The sequence below is a fragment of the Anolis carolinensis genome, chromosome 1 (genome assembly GCF_035594765.1).
Source record: "Anolis carolinensis isolate JA03-04 chromosome 1, rAnoCar3.1.pri, whole genome shotgun sequence".
Lineage (NCBI taxonomy): Eukaryota > Metazoa > Chordata > Lepidosauria > Squamata > Dactyloidae > Anolis > Anolis carolinensis.
In genome coordinates this window covers 205,212,130-205,231,293 of record NC_085841.1, presented here as the reverse complement: position 1 = coordinate 205,231,293, position 19,164 = coordinate 205,212,130, and the positions used below count along the sequence as shown (strand labels likewise).

The 19,164-nt window shown below is 40.7% G+C and overlaps 1 protein-coding gene across 9 annotated transcripts in view; it reads left to right on the top strand.

Annotated features, from left to right (window-relative positions):
- ankrd44 (ankyrin repeat domain 44) overlaps window positions 1–19,164 on the top strand; it is a 226,283-nt gene that overhangs the window by 105,956 nt on the left and 101,163 nt on the right. For all 9 annotated transcript variants that reach the window (XM_062969143.1, XM_062969141.1, XM_062969142.1 and 6 more), the window contains exon 3: window positions 10,095–10,173. In XM_062969143.1, the coding sequence (XP_062825213.1) occupies window positions 10,095–10,173 (79 nt within the window). The remainder of the gene's footprint in view (window positions 1–10,094; window positions 10,174–19,164) is intronic.

Genomic DNA, 19,164 nt, shown 5'->3' with positions numbered 1-19,164 from the left:
CTGTCCTAGTTGTAAACACAGTGTTCTGCATAGGGCCTCCCTGGCCTGGGGCCCATGGCTATGAGGATGTTTTGAATTCCTCTTATTGAGTTTTCTGAAGCATTAATGACCTGTGCCAGACTTTAAAAAATAAGACTTCACAAGCTAGGCTCGCTAGCTTTGCAAAGCCTAGCGAGTGCTCATCATTAAAGTCTCTGCATCATGAAGATTACAAATATGAGGCTGATAGAAGTAGATGTAGTTAACATTTTTTTATTCATTTCAATAAAACAGTTCTAGCAGGGTTTTTTAAAAAAAATCTAAATCAGGAAAAAAAATGTCTATTTCAGAGAAATGAACTGGCAAAAAATGTGTTGTTGAAGACTTTCATGGCCGGGATCACAGGGTTGTTGTATGTTTTCCGGGCTGTATGTCCATGTTCCAGAAGTATTATCTCCTGACATTTCGCCCACATCTATGGCAGGCATCCTCAGAGGTTGTGAGGTCTGTTGGAAACTAGGCAAGTGAGGTTTATATATATGCGGAAGGTCCAGGGTGGGAGAAAGAACTATTTGTCTGCTTGAGGCAGGTGTGAATGTTGCAATTGGCCATCTTTATTAACATTAAATTACTAACATTAAAAAAAACTCTAAAATCAGGACAGTAAATAAAGTGTAAAAAAAAACACTCTGAAAATGGGAATTCCAGACATGAAACAATCAGGGCCAGCTAACACCTCCCAACAAAGGATTCCCTCAGGCAAGAATCAGCCATGCTTTGAAGCTGCAAGGCTTTCAATGCTAATCAAGGTGATTAATTGCAACTTTCACACTTGCCTCCAACAAGGCGAAATGTCAGGAGAAAATACTTCTGGAACTTGGACATACATCCCGGAAAACATACAACAACCCTGAACTGGCAAAACTGCCTAAGAAAATCCTATGAAATTCATGGGGTCTTCATAAGCCCCCCAGCAAAAACAAAACATTTGCTGATGGCTGCACTATGTCAGTCACAACCTTGGCACAGTTCTTTGAATTTTATGTATACAGTATATGCAGACACAGTTGTGGATATATGCACTTGGTGAGATCAATATATAGTATTGGTCATTTCCCCGCATTCTACCATTCTTACTACAAAGGAGCTTCATAAGTGATTTAGAAATTCAGCTAAGATTTTAGATGGCCTATATCTCCCTTTCAGTGGCTCTGTAAATGCAACTGTCTTTTGTTATTGTTCTTAACAAGAAACATAAATGTCTATCATCCTTTCTTGTTTAGAGACCAACAGTGGAAAAGGGAAGTTTGTTGAAGGATGAAGGAAAAAAGTCAAAATAGTCTTGCTTATTCCTTCAACAAATACATCATTGGCATTGTTTAGTGTTATCTGGTGTTTGGGTGGACCTTGTCTGTTTGTTTAAGGACTGTACTTGAAACTAGATCTACTTGTTTTAACAAGGTGTGCATTCCTTCCTTTGTTGACCTATTTAGTTCTTTTGCTTTTGGAGCAGGCATGTGAACTTGAGTCCTTCAAAAATGCCTTTACCAGCATATTTTCCATACCATTTTGTTTTCCTTTAGCTTAGATTTTGGCCACTTGTTATTTCAGCAGACTGAACTCTAGTTAAAACCCATTACTTCTGTAAGTGAGAGCTGACATGGTATAGTAGTTTGGGCATTGAGTTTTAACTCTGGAGAGCAGGGTCTGAATCCCTGCTTGGCCATGGAAACCTACTAGGTGACTCTGGGCAGTCATACTCTATCAGCCTCAGAGGAAGGCAAAGGTAAACCCCCTCTGAACAAATTTTGCCCAGAAAATCCCATGATAGGGTCAGTGTAAGTCAGAAACAACTTGAATGTAAACAACAACAGCATCTCTATGGATGTATGGTTGCCTTAAGCATGATTAAGAGCTTAATCACATATTTAAGACTTTGTGTATATACTTCTAAGGTGTGGTGTAATACTCCTTTGTGGAGCTTAGCAAATTTTGGCTTAGACAGTGATTGGAAGGGCGGTCCCCCTGGAATCTTTGAATTCTGTGATCAAAGACAGTTAAATTTAAGTGCAATCATGGTTTAAACAAAGTTTATTTATTTATTTATGGCATTTGCTTCCATTTAAGATGATTGGTGTTAATTTTTCAACTTATCAGTTGCACTTGGTTATTTGAAAGTTTTATTTCTTCCCTATAAACATGTTGATTGATAGGATCTGAAGCAGAAACTTCACCAAGTGCCCCCACCTTGTATAGCAACCATCCCAAAGAGAATGTGCCATCAGAGGTAGTGTCTTATCTGTAGAACGTAGTTTCGTTGAGTCTTGTATGCATTTGTTGTCATTTATTTTATTGAGAGTCTGGGCCAATGTGCTTGTTGCAAAGATTCAAATGCATTTTTGGGATAAAGTATACGTTCTGGGTAGTTTGCAGTATTTGCATCATTAAAATTTTGTGGAGGAACATGACTATGTAGTGAACTTCTGTAACTTTTTAAAGGTCCCAACTTCTGTGTATCTGGATTTTTGCAACTCTGTCAGTGTGTGCATTTCTGCAGAATAGTAGGTACAGATCTGTTGACCACTTGTTGGTTTAGCTGTAAAACATTTGAATATGAATGCAAGAACAAAAGTTTGGGATGGTGTGCCCACATTTCTTCTGCTTATTGCTATACACACAAACATCTTTTTAAAAAAACTCTGCTTGCAGTGCAGCCCTGGTGTGTGTATGTGTGGATTGCTGTACACCTTGAAGACCCCTGACTCTACTGAGCTTTATTATTGCTCCATCTTCGCCTGTCCCTTCTAAACAAATGAACAATAACAGGAGAAAGAAGGATCTACAACAGTCTTCATTGACATCTGTCCACTTTTTTGAAACCGCTCTGTAAAGCAGATCCAAAGGGGAAAGGCAAATTCAAAGGTAATGGCAACAGGGATGAGGAGAGGAGGGCCCTTTTAGTGCAAGTCCCATCCCACTGCACAAATGACTTGTCCACAGGCAGCTGAAACCTGGTGGTGAGACTATTGCACCTTGTGACAGAACAGGTGTGGAAAGCAATTGTCCATCTTGATTGTAAAGAAGCATTAATTTTAATTTACAGATGTCATGTTTAACTGCATTTTAAAAGTCATGTTTAACTGTGTTTTAAAAGAGTCAGTATTTCAGTTACTCTGTTCTCATGAGTGGTTGCCATGGAGAAGTGGGTGCCAACTGCATTTAGCTGAAGAGAGAGTAGAATTTGGAGGGAAACTCAGTCTGTGGTCAGAGATTTTAGAGTCGGTGCCCTTATGAGGTACCGGGAAGACTGGTTGAAGGGATCAGGGTGGCTCAAATATTTGATTTTGAGTGAATTTTAAAAATAAGTTTGGTGACTTATTTTAAAGTAACCTGTTTCCAGATAAGGAACAGATAGACTGTGATTGTAATTCACAGGGTGACTGCAGGTTAAAGCAGTGGGGAAAGAAGTGACATTTTAGGAAGTTTGAATCACCTCATTCTGTTATTGCAACTGTTAATCTAAGTGCCTCAAACAGAAGAGAAGTTATTGTAGCCATTAAGCTTGTGCCTGAATAAACTTGTTATTGTTCTTTCAACATCCAAGCCTCTGTCACATATATTCTAAACTAAGTTACGCTACCATCTAAAGTGAAGAAGAAGAAAGAAAAAAAAGTAAAAGGTCTCCTCCCTGAGTCTTTGGTGGTTGTGCATTGCTGAAATAGGAGGCACCTCCTTGCCAATTGGTGGTTGCCACGTTACAAATTGGTGGCAGCGGTGGGATCTAAAAGGTTTCCCCTCCTGCCTGAAAGAACCTCAGCTGGTCATAGCTCTTTACATTGATATATCAGGCAATGACTTCAGGTTTACTCAGGATGACCAGTGGCAAAGAACTGTGGGAGTTGCAATCAGAGACATCTTAAGGATCAGCAGTTCCTCATCCCTATGATATGAGCCTTGTGAAAGGGGATGATTATCTCAAAAAGTTGTTAAATATGTGGAAGCTTTGCTTGATCCAATCGGGCTAGTGTGTATTCACCTCCAAGCCTAGATGCATCTAGCTCAGTTTGACAAGCCAGGGCTTTATGTGCAGTCATATGAGCTGCCTTATAAGCAGTTGTTATTCTGCTCGCAATCATTTCCTTACTAATTAGATTTATTTCTGTCACAATTTGGTTTATGTCCAGGTAGAATATAGGTGATGTGGATAACTGCAGAGAGGTTTAGCATATGTTTACCTTTATACATATTTGCCAGAGGGCATTGTGTAAATGATGATTACTTCAAAAATGAACCTTTATATGCTTGTCTAATTGTCTACAATATATGGAGAGAAAGCAAGACTAACAGGGAGAGGGACATCCCAAGTCACTTTGCTGCCTGAACCAGAGCAACAAATCCCCTCCATGTCACCCCTATCAATATAGAAAGTACTTAAAAGCAGCCAAGTTGCTGTATTTCATCTCATAATGGTCGCATTTAAAATCCCCCTTTTAACCAAAACATGGGGGTGTGACTATTATACAGTGAAAAAAACCTGCCATTGATTCTCCAGTTTTTTAATTGCCTTTCCTCTAAGACAGGAAAAGTAAGAGGGATGATCAAATCCCAAACAAACAGCTCATGCATGTGCATGAGATATATGTATGAAGGTATTCCAAAACCCAAGCAATCCAAAATCCAACAAGGAATAACTCAACCTGTCATAACAAATGGAATAATTATATATTTGCCAACCCTTCATGACACCCCAAATTTGCTATATGGCAGATCAAATCAAAGGGTTGTGTGCATTTGTGTGTGTTTAGACACACTCCAAGGAATGAGGTGTGTATATGTGTACATGTTAGGGAATATATGCAGCCTCCGGTGGCCTAGGGAATAAAAGCCTTGTGACTTGAAGGTTGGGTTGCTGATCTGAAGACTGCCAGGTTCGAATCCCACCCGGGGAGAGCACGGATGAGCTCCCTCTATCACCTCCAGCTCCATGCGGGGACATGAGAGAAGCCTCCCACAAGGATGGTAAAACATCAAAACATCCGGGCGTCCCCTGGGCAACGTACTTGCAGACGGCCAATTCTCTCACTCCAGAAGCAACTCAGGTTGCTCCTGACACGAAAAAAAAGGGAATACATACATTCAAAAGCAGACTTTCTGCTGTCCATAGAAAAAAAGGAAAAAGAGGTTAAGAATTTAAATATCCCTGCTGTGTCTGAGCTGCTGAACTTGCTGACCGGAAGGTTGGCAGTTCGAATCCACGGGACGGGGTGAGGTCCTGCTGTTAGCCCCAGCTTCTGCCAACCTAACAGTTACATGCAATTGTTAGTAGATCAATAAGAACTGATACAGGGGAAGGTAACAATGCTCCATGCAGTCATGCTGGCTACATAACCTTGGGGGTGTCTATGGACAACGCAGGCTCTATGGCTCAGAAATGGAGGTGAGCCCCAACTGCAGAACTGGAGATGAGTGCCACCCCTCAGAGCTGGAAGGGGAAGCCTTTATCTTTATCTGTGTTATGGTTGTTTCTAGGCATTGAATGTTTGCCTTTGTGTTTGTGTATGCTGGAATCTGCCCTGAATCCCCTTGGGGAGGTAGGGCGAAATACAAATAAAATTATTACTTATTATTATTATTATTATTATTATTATTATTATTATTATTGTTATAACTTGCATGTGTTCCTTTCATCAGAGGCATTGATCTTGTTCACAAAAATGTCATTTTTTTTTCAAAGTATATACATTTGGAGGTTTTATTCTATTTTAAAGGTTGGCAAGAAAGCAGGCAGCTCTGACCCCTTAAAGATTTGTCTGCAACCAACCTGAATACCAAGATTAAAAAAGCTCTCAATTGTGGGCCTCTGATCTCTGCAATGAAAGCCTTGAATAGATAGCAGGAACATGTCAAGGTCAGAGAATATGCCTGAGATGGTTGCAAATGTGTTTTCCCACCTACTTGTTAACTCTACACTAAACCCCCAAGTACTTGGGACTTAAAGATAAAATCCGGGAGGGGGGGCATTGCAGCCTAAAATTGGGGTTGTTGTACAAAAAATGAGAACAGTGTGATAAACAGTGATGGATTGAGGCCATGCCCCGGGCCTAAATCCGTGCTTGGTCATGGAAACCCACTGGGAGACCTTGGGTTCTCTGGGCCCTGCCACACAACCATATAACCCAGAATAGCAAGGCAGACAATCCCACAATATCTGCTTTGAACTGGGTTATCTGAGTCCACACTGCCATATATTCCAGTTTAAAGGAGAAAATACGGTATTTTACTCAGCTGTGTGGAAGGGGCCTCTCAGTGTCAGAGAAATGCAAAAGCAAACTCCCTCTGAACAAATCTTGCTAAGAAAACCCAATAATAGCTTTGTCTCATTGTTGCCATAAGTTGGAAACAACTTGAAGGAACTTAAGGTAAAGGTAAAGGTTTTCCCCTGACATTAAAGTCATGTCCGACTCTGGGGGTTGGTGCTCATCTCCATTTCTAGAGCCGGTGTCGTCCATAGACATCTCCAAGGTCATGTGGCCGGCATGATTGCATGGAGCGCCGTTACCTTCCTGCTGTAGTGGTACCTATTGATCTACTCACATTTGCATGTTTTTGAACTGCTAGGTTGGCAGAAGCTGGGGCTAACAGTAGGAGCTCACCCCGCTCCCCAGATTCAAAAAGCCAACCTTTCAGTCCGCAAGTTCAGCAGCTCAGCGCTTTAACATGCTGCGCCACTGGGGGGGCTCCCTTGAAGGAACATAATGTAATCTAAAATAATGTTTTTGACCTTTGTTTTGAGGCCAACAATTGTCATTCTGGCTCAACTTTTCACCTTGTGTCTTTTATTTTTGTGATAAGGATGGGGAAATATTTGAAAAGGGATTAAAATGTGTTTTTTTAGTATTAGGAAACCCTAACAAGACAAGAGTCTGCACCTTTCCAGACTTCTAGAAAAATGTACCGTGTGGTTGTTGATGTAGAAAGCAGACATTTTTGTGTAGGAAACAGCAGTGCAATTTTCTGCGCAAAAGAAGTTCACATTTTGTGCAAAATAGATCTCAAGTTACAGCAGTGGTTCCCAGCCTGTGGGCCATGGCCCACTGGTGGACCGTGAGACCTAAAATAACGTCCTTGGGACATGTGGGGGAAATCAGCTCTAGATTATTAAATATAGTAGAGTCTCACTTATCCAACATAAACGGGCCGGCAGAACGTTGGATAAGCGAATATGTTGGATAATATGGAGGGGTTAAGGAAAAGCCTATTAAACATCAAATTAAGTTATGATTTTACAAATTAAGCACCAAAACATCATGTTATACAACAAGTTTGAGAGAAAAAGTAGTTCAATACGTAGCAATGCTATGTAGCAATTACTGTATTTACGAATTTAGCACCAAAATATCACGATGTATTGAAAACATTGACTACAAAAATGCGTTGGATAATCCAGAACGTTGGATAAGCGAGTGTTGGATAAGTGAGACTCTACTGTATGACTTTCTGTGGGTGAGCAGATGGCGACTACTGGATGGCATGTGTTCTGTATCAGAAGTTAGTGCTGATGTGGTTTATCCAATGCCATTTTTTTAATTAGCACTCCAAATAACAAAATCGAATCTAAAGTTGACCAGAAACTGATTCATAACCGTCTTGATGTTGGAGAGTAGTCCCTGGTCAAAGTGGTCCCTGGTCAAAAAAAGGTTGGGAACGACTGAGTTACAGCATTGATACATGTAACCTGAAGGTAATGTAGCATTTATACACATAAGCTGAAGGTACAGTAGAGTCTCACTTATCCAACATTCTGGATTATCCAATGCATTTTTGTAGTCAATGTTTTCAATACATCGTGATATTTTGGTGCTAAATTCGTAAATACAGTAATTGCTACATAGCATTACTGCGTTTTGAACTACTTTTTCTGTCAAATTTGTTGTATAACATGATGTTTTGGTGCTTAATTTGTAAAATCATAACCTAATTTGATATTTAATAGGCTTTTCCTTAATCCCTCCTTATTATCCAACATATTCATTTATCCAACGTTCTGCCGGCCCGTTTATGTTGGATAAGTGAGACTCTACTGTACTTGAAGATAAGCCGAGTTTTTCAGACCTTATTTATGAGCTGAAAAAGCCTCCCTCGGCTTATAATCGGGTCAAGGTCAAGCCAGGCAGCTGAGCCTGGCGGCCACAGTATGTTTTCTTTTCCAAAACCTCCCTTCTTCGCTTCTCCTCCCAGGCTGGTTATCTTATTTTTTAAGAGAGAGAGAGAGACAAGGGAATGTTTTCAAAAGCGAAAGGAGATTGAATGAGAACCTCTTGCAAGCCAGGAAGAAGAAAAATATTGCATGGGTGTAAGGGGGGGGGGGAGAGAGACTTGCAAATTTGCAGGATTTATTAGTATTATTACTATTATTGCAAGAACGTTTGAGTCAATAGGGAGGGAAGGAGGGAAAGAAGAGCAACAGAAGGTGTGTATTTCTTTTTATTCCTAAGGAAACAAAAATGGGGTGGGTTTTTTGGGAGAGGAAGGGAAGTTTTTAAAAGCCTTTTCTGGCTACTTTTAGAGTTTGAAAAAGGGAGAAAGAAAAGAGGTGGGAAAGGGCAGGAGAAAAGAGGACAAAGTTGTTTTTAGGAGGGCTTTGCTTGCATTTCTTCCTTGGGCAAATGCATGCCCCAAAGCTTGTAAATAATATATAGATTTCCCCTACAAATACATTAATTTAATATATGAATTTTCCCCTCATATGTTTTCAAGCCTCTGCAAGTCCTGTAAAGATATAATTCTCGATATATATAGAACAATGTCTAGATAGATAGATATTAATATAGATATAGGCGTTTTAAATATATACACACAGAGATGTCTAGATAGATGTAAACATACCGTGTTTCCCCAAAAATAAGACAGTGTCTTATATTAATTTTTGCTCCCAAAGATGCGCTAGGTCATATTTTCAGGGGATGTCTTATTTTTCCATGAAAAAGAATTCACATTTATTGTTGAACAAAAAAATGAACATTTATTATATACTGTACAGTAGTTGTCATCACAAACCAGCATAACCAGACAAACTGTGAATCCTATCAAGAATTTCTTGCTACTACCAATATTTCCATGTACAACACTCTATGGTATGTACATTTACCGATCCTGGTGTTCTGTTCGGCGGGCATCCTTCCAAACAAAACCTTTGCTAGGTCTTACTTTCGGGGGAGGCCTTATATTTAGCAATTCAGCAAAACCTCTACTAGGTCCTATTTTCCGGGGATGTCTTATTTTCAGGGAAACAGGGTAGATAAATGGGACTTGCAAATATTGCAGGAGGGAAATGCACAGAGAATTTGCAAACTTTTCAGGGGGAAAATGCAAATGTGAAATTAGCATATATAATTATAGAGCTATATCTAACTCTGCATTGATTATATAGGCATTGAATGTTTGCCTGTTACTATGTTGGAAGCCGGCCTGAGTCCCCATGGGGAGATAGAGCAGGATACAAAGGAAGTTGTTGTTGTTATTGTTGATGATGATGATAATGATAATAGTTATTATAAAGTTATTGTTGATACCATATTGTTTTTGTTGACCCTACTTATGCACTTACAGAGTTAGTTCACTGTTTTTCTTTGAAATACGGTAAATATTCAAAAAACATTTACTCCACTTATGCCTCAGTTAATGTAATTTTATTAGTATCTATTTTTATTTTGAAATTTACCCATAGCTGCTGCATTTTCCACCCTCGGCTTATACTTGAGTCAATACGTTTTCCCAGTTTTTTGTGGTAAAATTAGGTGCCTCGGCTTATATTCGGGTCGGCTTATATTCAAGTATATACGGTACATATTGTTTGCTTTGAACTGGATTATATGGCAGTGTAGACTCATATAATCCAGTTCAAGGCAGATAATGTAGATTATCGGCTTTGATAATATGAATTATATGGGAGCATAGAAGGACTCCAAGAGGGACCCAGGCCTGGATTTTGCCTCCCCCTCTCAGATCTACAGCTGACAGATAAGACAGCTTTGCCACAATTGCAGCCTGAAGTGTCTAGTTAATACACGATTGCATATGTGATAGTCATGGCTTTACCCTCTGCTTCCTTTCAGGACACAGAAAAGCGTACCCCTCTTCATGTCGCTGCTTTCCTGGGGGATGCAGAGATCATTGAGCTCCTCATCTTGTCAGGTATGGAATGCTTGCCACATCAGCATTTGCTCATTTTGAAAATATCACAGTTTGCCATAAATGTCTCTCTTTGCTGCCTTGCTCATTTATGGTTGTTTACGACTATCCAAAGACCAGAGTTCCTTGGGAAAAAGAAGACAAGCAAAGGATGGAGAAAGCAGGGTAACAAAGCCAGGCTAAAAGGTTTAAAAACAGAGACAAAACAAAAGCACTAAGAACAGTTTTCTGGGAGAAGCAAAAGGCCTTCACATGATGCCAGAAAGACCATACAGGCACCAAAGGAAGGATCTTGGATGATGGCCTGAATAAGGTAGAGTCTACACTGCCATATAATCCAGTTCAAAAATGATAACCTGGATTTTATATGGCAGTGTAGAAGGGGCCATAGCCACAGTTGCACTATTGACACTTGAGAAAATGGTATTATGAGACTCCCAAAATAAATGGGAAGCCTGAGTGGATGTAACTTTAAAATATTGAAATGGGAATTGGGTGTGCTTAATGCCAAAGAGTAGCGACCAACAGGGATTGCTGAGAGAGTGGATACCTTGAATGGTTGGATGAGAGGACTCTGCACTGAAACATTTTGTTCTAGGTCCATTATTTAAACAAAGTGGTGGAAGTTGGGTCCACCAACTGTACACACCATTCATGTTCTGAGTTTGCATACTTATGAGTTCCAGATGCTGAGGACAGGCAACAGTTCATAGCTGACATTATATTCCTGCGTTATGAATGTCATTTCCTAATTGGTTCTGTCATAAAAACATGGGGATTTTTTTTAATTAAACTGCAAAAACTTTGTTTTTGCAGGACATCCTGCAGCACATTTTGCTATAGTTTGTCAATGAATATCTTGTAGAGTCTCAACCAATTCAACATAGTTTGTATCACCCACAAAAACGAAGATTTTGGAGTAGAACAGCTATTTTCAATAATAATAATTTAAAAAAACTTTATTTATACCCCACCACCATCTCCCCGTGGGGACCGCACAATGAAACAGGAATAAGACTTTCAAACCAGGAACAGAATTTATTTTCAAATTCTGTTTCATAGTGATTCTTTGAGCATCCATGGAGAGCAGAGTGACTGTAGTTGGAAACAGAGGCTCCTTCTTCACTGCCACATAATCAAGATTATCAAATCAAATAATTCACATTATCTGCTTTGAACTGGGGTCCCTTCCACACAGCTGAGTAAAATCCCACATTATCTGCTTTGAACTGGAATATATGGCAGCAGTTCAATATATGGTAATGTTATGTAGGAATTACTATATTTGCTAATTTAGCACCAAACATTGAACATTGAATATAGGGCAGTGTGGACTCAGATAACCCAGTTCAAAGAAGATATTGTGGGATTTTCTGCATTGATACTCTGGGTTATATGGTTGCGTGGAAGGGCCCTGGATTATATGAGTCTACACTGCCATATGCCCCCGGTGACACAGCGGGTTAAACCGCTGAGCTGCTGAACTTGCTGAACTTGTTGGCAATTTGAATCCAGAAGGTGGGGTGAGCTCCTGCTGTTAGGCCCAGCTTCTGCCAGCCTAGCAGTTTAAAAACATGCAAATGTGAGTAGATCAATGGGTACCACTCCAGCGGGAAGGTAATGGCGCTCCATGCAGTCATACCGGCCACATGACCTTGTAGACATCTATGGACAACGCCACCTCTTTGGCTTAGAAATGGAGATGAGCACCAACTCTCAGAGTCAGACACAACCGGACTTAATGTCAAGGGGAAACCTTTACTTCTACCTACATATAACCCAGTTTAAAGCAGATAATATGGATTTTGTATGGCACTGTGGAAGAGGCCAGAGTGATGGATTTTGATCCCATCTTTCACAGACATGCAACAGGTGTCCAAAGAGATTATTTAATCCTTCAGAGGCTGTTGGATTACAATTCCTGTATTCCCCATCCAGGCCAGTGTTGATGACAGTTGTGGTTCCTTGATACTTGGAGAACCACATCTTCTCCACTCTTGTTTTGTGCAGATATGAAGTCCTTCCAAGTTGAAACTAGTAGTTCATCATGTAATTGTATGACCCACAATGCTAGATTTCAAAAGGCTAGGTTAGGGGTTTTCAAACAATGTGGCCTTCCAGATGTTTTGAGCATCAGTTCTTGCAAACTTTTACTACTCACCAGGAGTAATAGGATTTGTATGCCAGAAGCAACTATAGGACTAAAGTTGTCCACTTTAGTCTATATATTTACATCTAATTCTCATAGGGACTGATCCCATCCGGGTGCAAATCTGCATAGGTATGTTCTGCAGTGCAGAAGTACAAGGCAATTACAACAACTATATTTGCTTTGCCAGAGAATTAAGGGTCCTTACACACAGCCATATAACCCAGAATATCAAGGCAGAAAATCCCACAATATCTGCTTGGAACTGGGTTATCTCAGTCCACACTGCCATATATTTGAGTTCAAAGCAGAAAATGTGGGATTTTATTCAGCTGTGTGGAAGTTGCCTTAGAAGCATATTTTTTCTTACTTGTAAATACCTTTTCATACAACATGAGGACATGTGGGAAAGCCACAGCGCAAACATTAAACATATGCTTTTAGAGTTCATTGTATTTTTGTGTGCAGTGTTCCTCTGACTCTGCACAGCATTGTTTTGTTTTGTTTTTACTATAAAAAGCATGGTGTTTTGTGCATTATATAGTTGAAGTGGAATACTTGAAAAAGCTTTCTGACAGCAGCACTCTCTGTCAGCTGTATAAAAGTGTCCAGCTGTTACAACTTCATTAATGAGGCTAACGGCATAAAGGGACTTTGAAAGGCAGAAAGGAACAGAAAGGAAATCTGAAAAGTTTGGGAATTGAAAATAACTGGGGACCTGGTGGAGCACAGGAAAGGCTTTAATTTCACATGCATCCTGGCAACTTAATGTGTGGTCATCAGCTACTTCTCACAAGCAGAATAAGTCCAGATATTCAAAACTGCAACCAGAATGCTGATCTTGAATGTTAAAGCACGCTCATTTACACTATAAACATTATTTTAATTACTGCATAATCTCACTGGAAACAGCAGCATCCCCGTAGGACATATGTCCAACCCAACCAGCATGAACACCTGCAATTTTTGTGTGTGTCGGGGGGGGGGGGGGGGGGGGAGCGGGTAAAGAAATAAATTGCAGCAGGGAAATAATAAATGATTATATTGATTCAGTGGAACCTTTAAAATGCACAGGTAAATCAAAAGGGACTTTTATAAAGCAGTTGTTAGTTTTATATGTCTGTTCCTGAGTTTTCGTGTGACTTGATTTCTTTGTGCAATATAAATACTGAAGGGCAAATTAGTTCCATGGCTAACCTTTAATTGGAGACTGGAAGGGCAGAGCAGCTAACTGCAGGCAAAGCCAAAATTAGATGGAGCTAGGGGTCGCAATAGGGCAGTGGTTCTCAACCTGTGGGTGCCCAGGTGCTTTTGCCTACAACTCCCAGAAATCCCAGCCAGCTTACCAGCTGTTAGGAGTTTTGGGAGTTGAAGGCCAAAACATCTGGGGGACCAGATGTTGAGAATCACTGTTCTAGGGGGAGTAAGTGGAAGACCATGCCTATAATGCAGAGGGTGTGTGTGTTACGAGTCAGACACCAGCCAATATAAACAACTCAGTTTATTGCAAAAACAACACAAGAAACAACCAAAAGGGGCTCAAAACACTTTCTCTTCAGTATGGGATAATAATGTCCAAAAAGAACTCAAAAAACCCAAACTCAGGATATAATCTGGATTATCCTGGGAAATAATCCAGATTAAAAACAAACTAAACCGAAACGGCTGGAACCTTGCTCCACCTACTCAATGGAGCTAAACAAACACAAGTAAGCTACCAGCAACCACCCACAGTGACCAGCAGCCACGCTATGCCCCAAAACGTTGTTAAAGCAAAACCACGTTGTAAAGGCGAAGTCACAGCTGCCACGTCCGGTCCGCGTCATTAGGAAGAAGTCACAGGCGTCGAGTTCCAGTCCACGTCGTTAGGGGAAAATTACAGACATCGAGTTCCAATTCAAGCCATTAAGGTGAAGTCACAGGTACCGAGTTCCAGTCCAAGTCGTCAGGGAGAAGTCACGAACGTCAAGTTCCACTCCATGGTCAACACAAGAGCCAAAGCGACAGAGGCAAGCTGGCAGCTAATGCACAAAACCGACACAGGACAATCCAACGCAAACCCACACAATGCCAGCCCCCGTTGCCACTTAAAAACCCGGGTTGACATTTACGTCCCAAAGCAGTCTTCCAAACACGTCTTCTGAAACAGAGATCCCGAAAAGCGCTCAACAAAACACCTTGCCGATTGCAAAGTTACATTAGCAACAAACTTACTTTTATCTACAAGTCCTCCTCCGAACTTGAGCCAGCCAACGCCCCATCCACAGCTGGTTGCTGCAAATCCTCATCAGAGCTGGTGTTGCCCAACGCCCCACCTCCAGCTGCAGCCCTTCTACGATCTCTCCAGCCAGACCACCTTCTATCCAAACTCATAACTCCCCAGGACCCATCTGTATCTTCTCTGTGCTATCCCTCAAATGTACCACTGCTTGTGGGTTCCTCAAGAATCTCCCGGATTTCCTGAACCCTAGTCCAATCCATCTCCTCACGCCCAGAATCTGACATCCCATCCTCCTGACTCCCGGCCCCACAATCCCCTTCAAAATCCTCAAATGTATCATCACCAGTGGGTTCCATAAGTATTTCCCGGATTCTCTTCCTTTGTTGCTCCTCATCAGAGTCTTGCTCACGAGTCGTTTTCCTGCCTCTTCTAATACAACTAGTAGTATCTCTACTTGAAGACTCCATCACAACAGTGTGGGATGTCTCTGACCCATCCAACAACAACAAATCCTAAACCAAAATGTTGTTGTTACTCAGGAATTGCATAGTAGCAGCAGAAAGACAGTTGTTGGCCATCACCAAAGACTACAAGAAAGATCTAGTTCTGAAGAGCCTTTTCAGATTTCACAGTTACAGCAGTTATGTTTCCACTTTAACTGCCATGTCTATCTCCTGTAGAATCCTGGGATTTGTAGTTTGGTCACAGGGAAGAGAAGTTGAGGATTCTGAAGGTCAGCCCATCAGCTGGCAATCCAGGACTTCATAGAAAGTTGTCATGGCAGTTAATGTGGAATCATAGACCTGTAACTGTGTAGTGTGAAAGGATCCACTCTTTAACTATTGTTAAAAACTCAACCGTAGTTAAACCTGAATGAGACCAATGTAACTTTATAGAGAAACTTATTTCGAGTTGGGCTTAGAGGAGAGTTCAAGATTGGAGCAGCAAGTGAGTTGTCACAATGTAGCTTTCTTGTGAATTCAGTCACTACCGGTACTGGTTCTTGTAATGTGTACATGTATGCTCACTATTATTATCATAAGCCAAAAGTGACTTCTGATCTGCTTCTCTGACATAATACATAAATGGTTTTAATGTGGCTTAAATGATTTGTCAAGGTCAGTATTTGTAGTCCTGAACCATGCCCTTAATCAGACTTCGTAGTCTTTGCCCATGAGAAGAAAAAGAGTAATTGAAATGTTTTAGGGGTTTATATATGTGAGCCCCGGTGGCAAAGTGCGTTAAAGCGCTGAGCTGCAGAACTTGCAGACCAAAAGGTCCCAGGTTCAAACCCCGGGAGCGGCAGGAGCGGCCGCTGTTAGCTCCAGCTTCTGCCAACCTAGCAGTTCGAAAATATGCCAATGTGAGTAGATCAATAGGTACCGCTCCGGCGGGAAGGTAACGGCGCTCCATGCAGTCATGCCGGCCACATGACCTTGGAGGTGTCTACAGACAATGCCGGCTCTTCGGCTTAGAAATGGAGATGAGCACCAACCCCCAGAATCAGACATGACTGGACTTAACGTCAGGGGAAACCTTTACCTTATATGTGAGGAAAAGAGGAGAAAAGAGAGAGTGTGCATTTGTCTCTTGGCTGGTACAGCAAGGCCATCCTCAAATCTCACCACAGTTGCAAATTGCAAGTGGAATGAGTTCAATCAGAAATATTGTGTGTTGTTGAAGGCTTTCATGGCCAGAATCACTGAATTGCTGTGAGTTTTCCAGGCTGTATGGCCATGTTCCAGAAGCATTCTCTCCTGATGTTTTTCCCACATCTATGACAGGCATCCTCAGAGGTTGTGAGGTCTGTTGGAAACTTTCTCCCACCCTGGACATTCCGCAGACATATAAACCTCGCTTGCCTAGCTTCCAACAGACCTCACAACCTCTGAGGATGCCTGCCATAGATGTGGGCAAAATGTCAGGAGATAATGCTTCTGGAACGTGGCCATATAGCTTGGAAAACTCACAGCAACCCAGAAATACTGTGTTTGTGGTTATATTTACTTACAGAGGTATTTGTTTAAGAATAACACTAACCAACACACATTCTGGTGCCCCAAGTGTTTGCCCTATTACTGGGTATAGTTGACCTGCTGATTCCAAAAATGTCATCATTTCCCTCTATTAGTTCTAGTTTTTGAGATACAGAACATATGCTGTATAACACTCTTCATTCTGATTGCTCATAAATATATCAGGATATTTTAATGCATTGGTTACATAAATATCTTTTAAGCACAAAGGAAACTATTTAAAATTACAAGAAAAGTATACTACATGAAAATCTACTTATTTCATATCAAGGGCACAGATTTATGATAAAAAATTTCTAATCATTTCACACATCGTATCTAAGAAACTAGAGCTGATGCGATCTATCCAATGTAATTTTCTGAATCAGTGCTCCATATGAGCAGGTCTGAAAACTAAGACACAAAGATTTTTTTGGGTGGGTTGTATAATAAATTCCTACTGAAACACTGCACAAAAATGTATAGACTGCCACTGTGGTATCACCCCGTCTGATGTCATGGTTTGCACCCTTTGCACCCATCCTCTTCTCCCCAATGATGCCACTGGGCCGAGATGTTGCTGAGAAACCCACAACCTTATATAATGTACCCCAATGACATGTATAAGAGGGAATGCAACCAACCTGACTTCCAGCTTCTTCTTACTCTGTCCTCTGTCCAGTTCTCTTTTTAAAACTGTTCAAATTAGTAACTATCTTTTTTGGAGAATGATCATCTTGTTAGAAATCATAACCTTTTGGGAAAAGGCATTTATCACCATTTTGGGAAATGGAAATCTCCCTGAGAAAAGTTAAAAATTCGCTTGAGTCAACGTTCTCCTTAGTGGTAAATATCTAGTAGTATTCATGCACGGCAGTTAGGTTTCTCAACTGTTAAACTGATATACCTAGATATCTCTTTGAACTGTTAGGGACAAAGTTATGCCAATGCACAAACACACACACACCTCAGAGTTTCAGAAGTGTTATTTTCATTTGCCCCAAAAACATCTACTCTCCCCTTAAACATCTTGGTTTAAATCATGTTCTCAAGTAGACTTCTTTAAAAATGACATAGTTGGTTTACTCACAATTTTCATATATCCAGCATACAGGTACCTTGCTGATCACTCCAGTTATAGATAGGATTTGAAGTAGTTTCTCTGTGCAGATAACACAGGTAATCTTTCTTATAATATTAACAGTCTATAGTCTAAAGCATCTCTCTGTTCTGAGAGTCTAATAGAGTCTCTGTCTAGTCTGAAAGTACAATGGAGTCTGAGTCCTGATCAGTCCCAGTTCTGCAGACCTTCCTACAACATAAAGTTAAGAAAAACTGCATACCAATACACACATATAAAATACAGCAAGCAATCTGAATTATATACAAACAAATAGCCAGTGGAGGCTTGAAGAAGGTTGCTGTTTCCACCAATCTTTACAGCGTGTGATGATAAATTGCACATTTTAGCTGTGTGCTATCTGATAAAATTCTTTTTTCTCTCAGTTGTGAATCTTCCGTTGTTCAGCTTCAAGTCTAATATTTATTTATTTTTTGCTGCAGTAGCAACTCACAGACCTCTGGAAAATCAAAAGGCCTTCATACATTGCTCCAAGTCTTTTAAAATCCTTTTCACAGGATCAGGCTATTTGCGTGAACAGTGTAGGAAGGGAGCTTTTGGATGTGAAGGACATCAGCAGCAACCTTTTGGCACCAAAGTGAACCCTATTAACCGCAGGCTTGTTTCCATTGGCAACACTACTTGTGTGACAGGAAACGCACATCAGAAAGCAGCACATGAACTGGCCCTTGGCCTCCAGACACAGTTAGCTCCTAGAAGGTCATGAAAGCAAAAAGCAAGAGCAATTTTTACACATTCAAGAACCAAGAGTACTTTCCTAGCCTTTGCAGCTTTCCTCCTATCATGCAAAGATTGCTCTCTAAGCATACTGACACATGAGTGGTGGCTCTGTACAGATTCTAAGCCGTTCCTTATATAGATCTATTTTTGCCCCTTCTGAATATATGAATAGGAACTTGACATTTTCTTCTGACATTTCAGTTTCCACTAATGCTTCGTATGTGTCTGGGAGTGGGATGGGAGGATAAGTCAGGCTGTAGAGTTTAAACTATGTCTGCAATATCGAAGAGTATTTTGATCCAGTTTCTCTTAGAGGTTAACTACCATCTACACACAACTATAAGTTGAGAAATTGGTCCAGGTCACCTAGGTCGTCTTATCAGTTCTAGTTTCCATAGGAAACAGGTTAATGGCAATTACTCTAGATGCTTTTCCAATGACATCCAGGAAGCCCATGCTGTTGGGTGGGGTTCGAGATCAAAGGAACAGTTCATTGAAAAGCCACACAGTAAACCTTTCCAGCTTATGGCAAAATGAAAGATGAAGCCAAGACTGCCTTTGAATAGTTGGGAAGAAAATGCTGGCTTGCTTTTCTATGATCTAGTCTCTTAAAGCCCAGGAGCACAGGCTCCCCATAGGTTCATGGAAAGACTGGATGTGATCACCCACATTGGGCCATTGGGAAGAGGCCAAATGAGCAAGGCATTGAAAAGCAACCCAGTAAACTCTCATCAACTTTAGATGCATA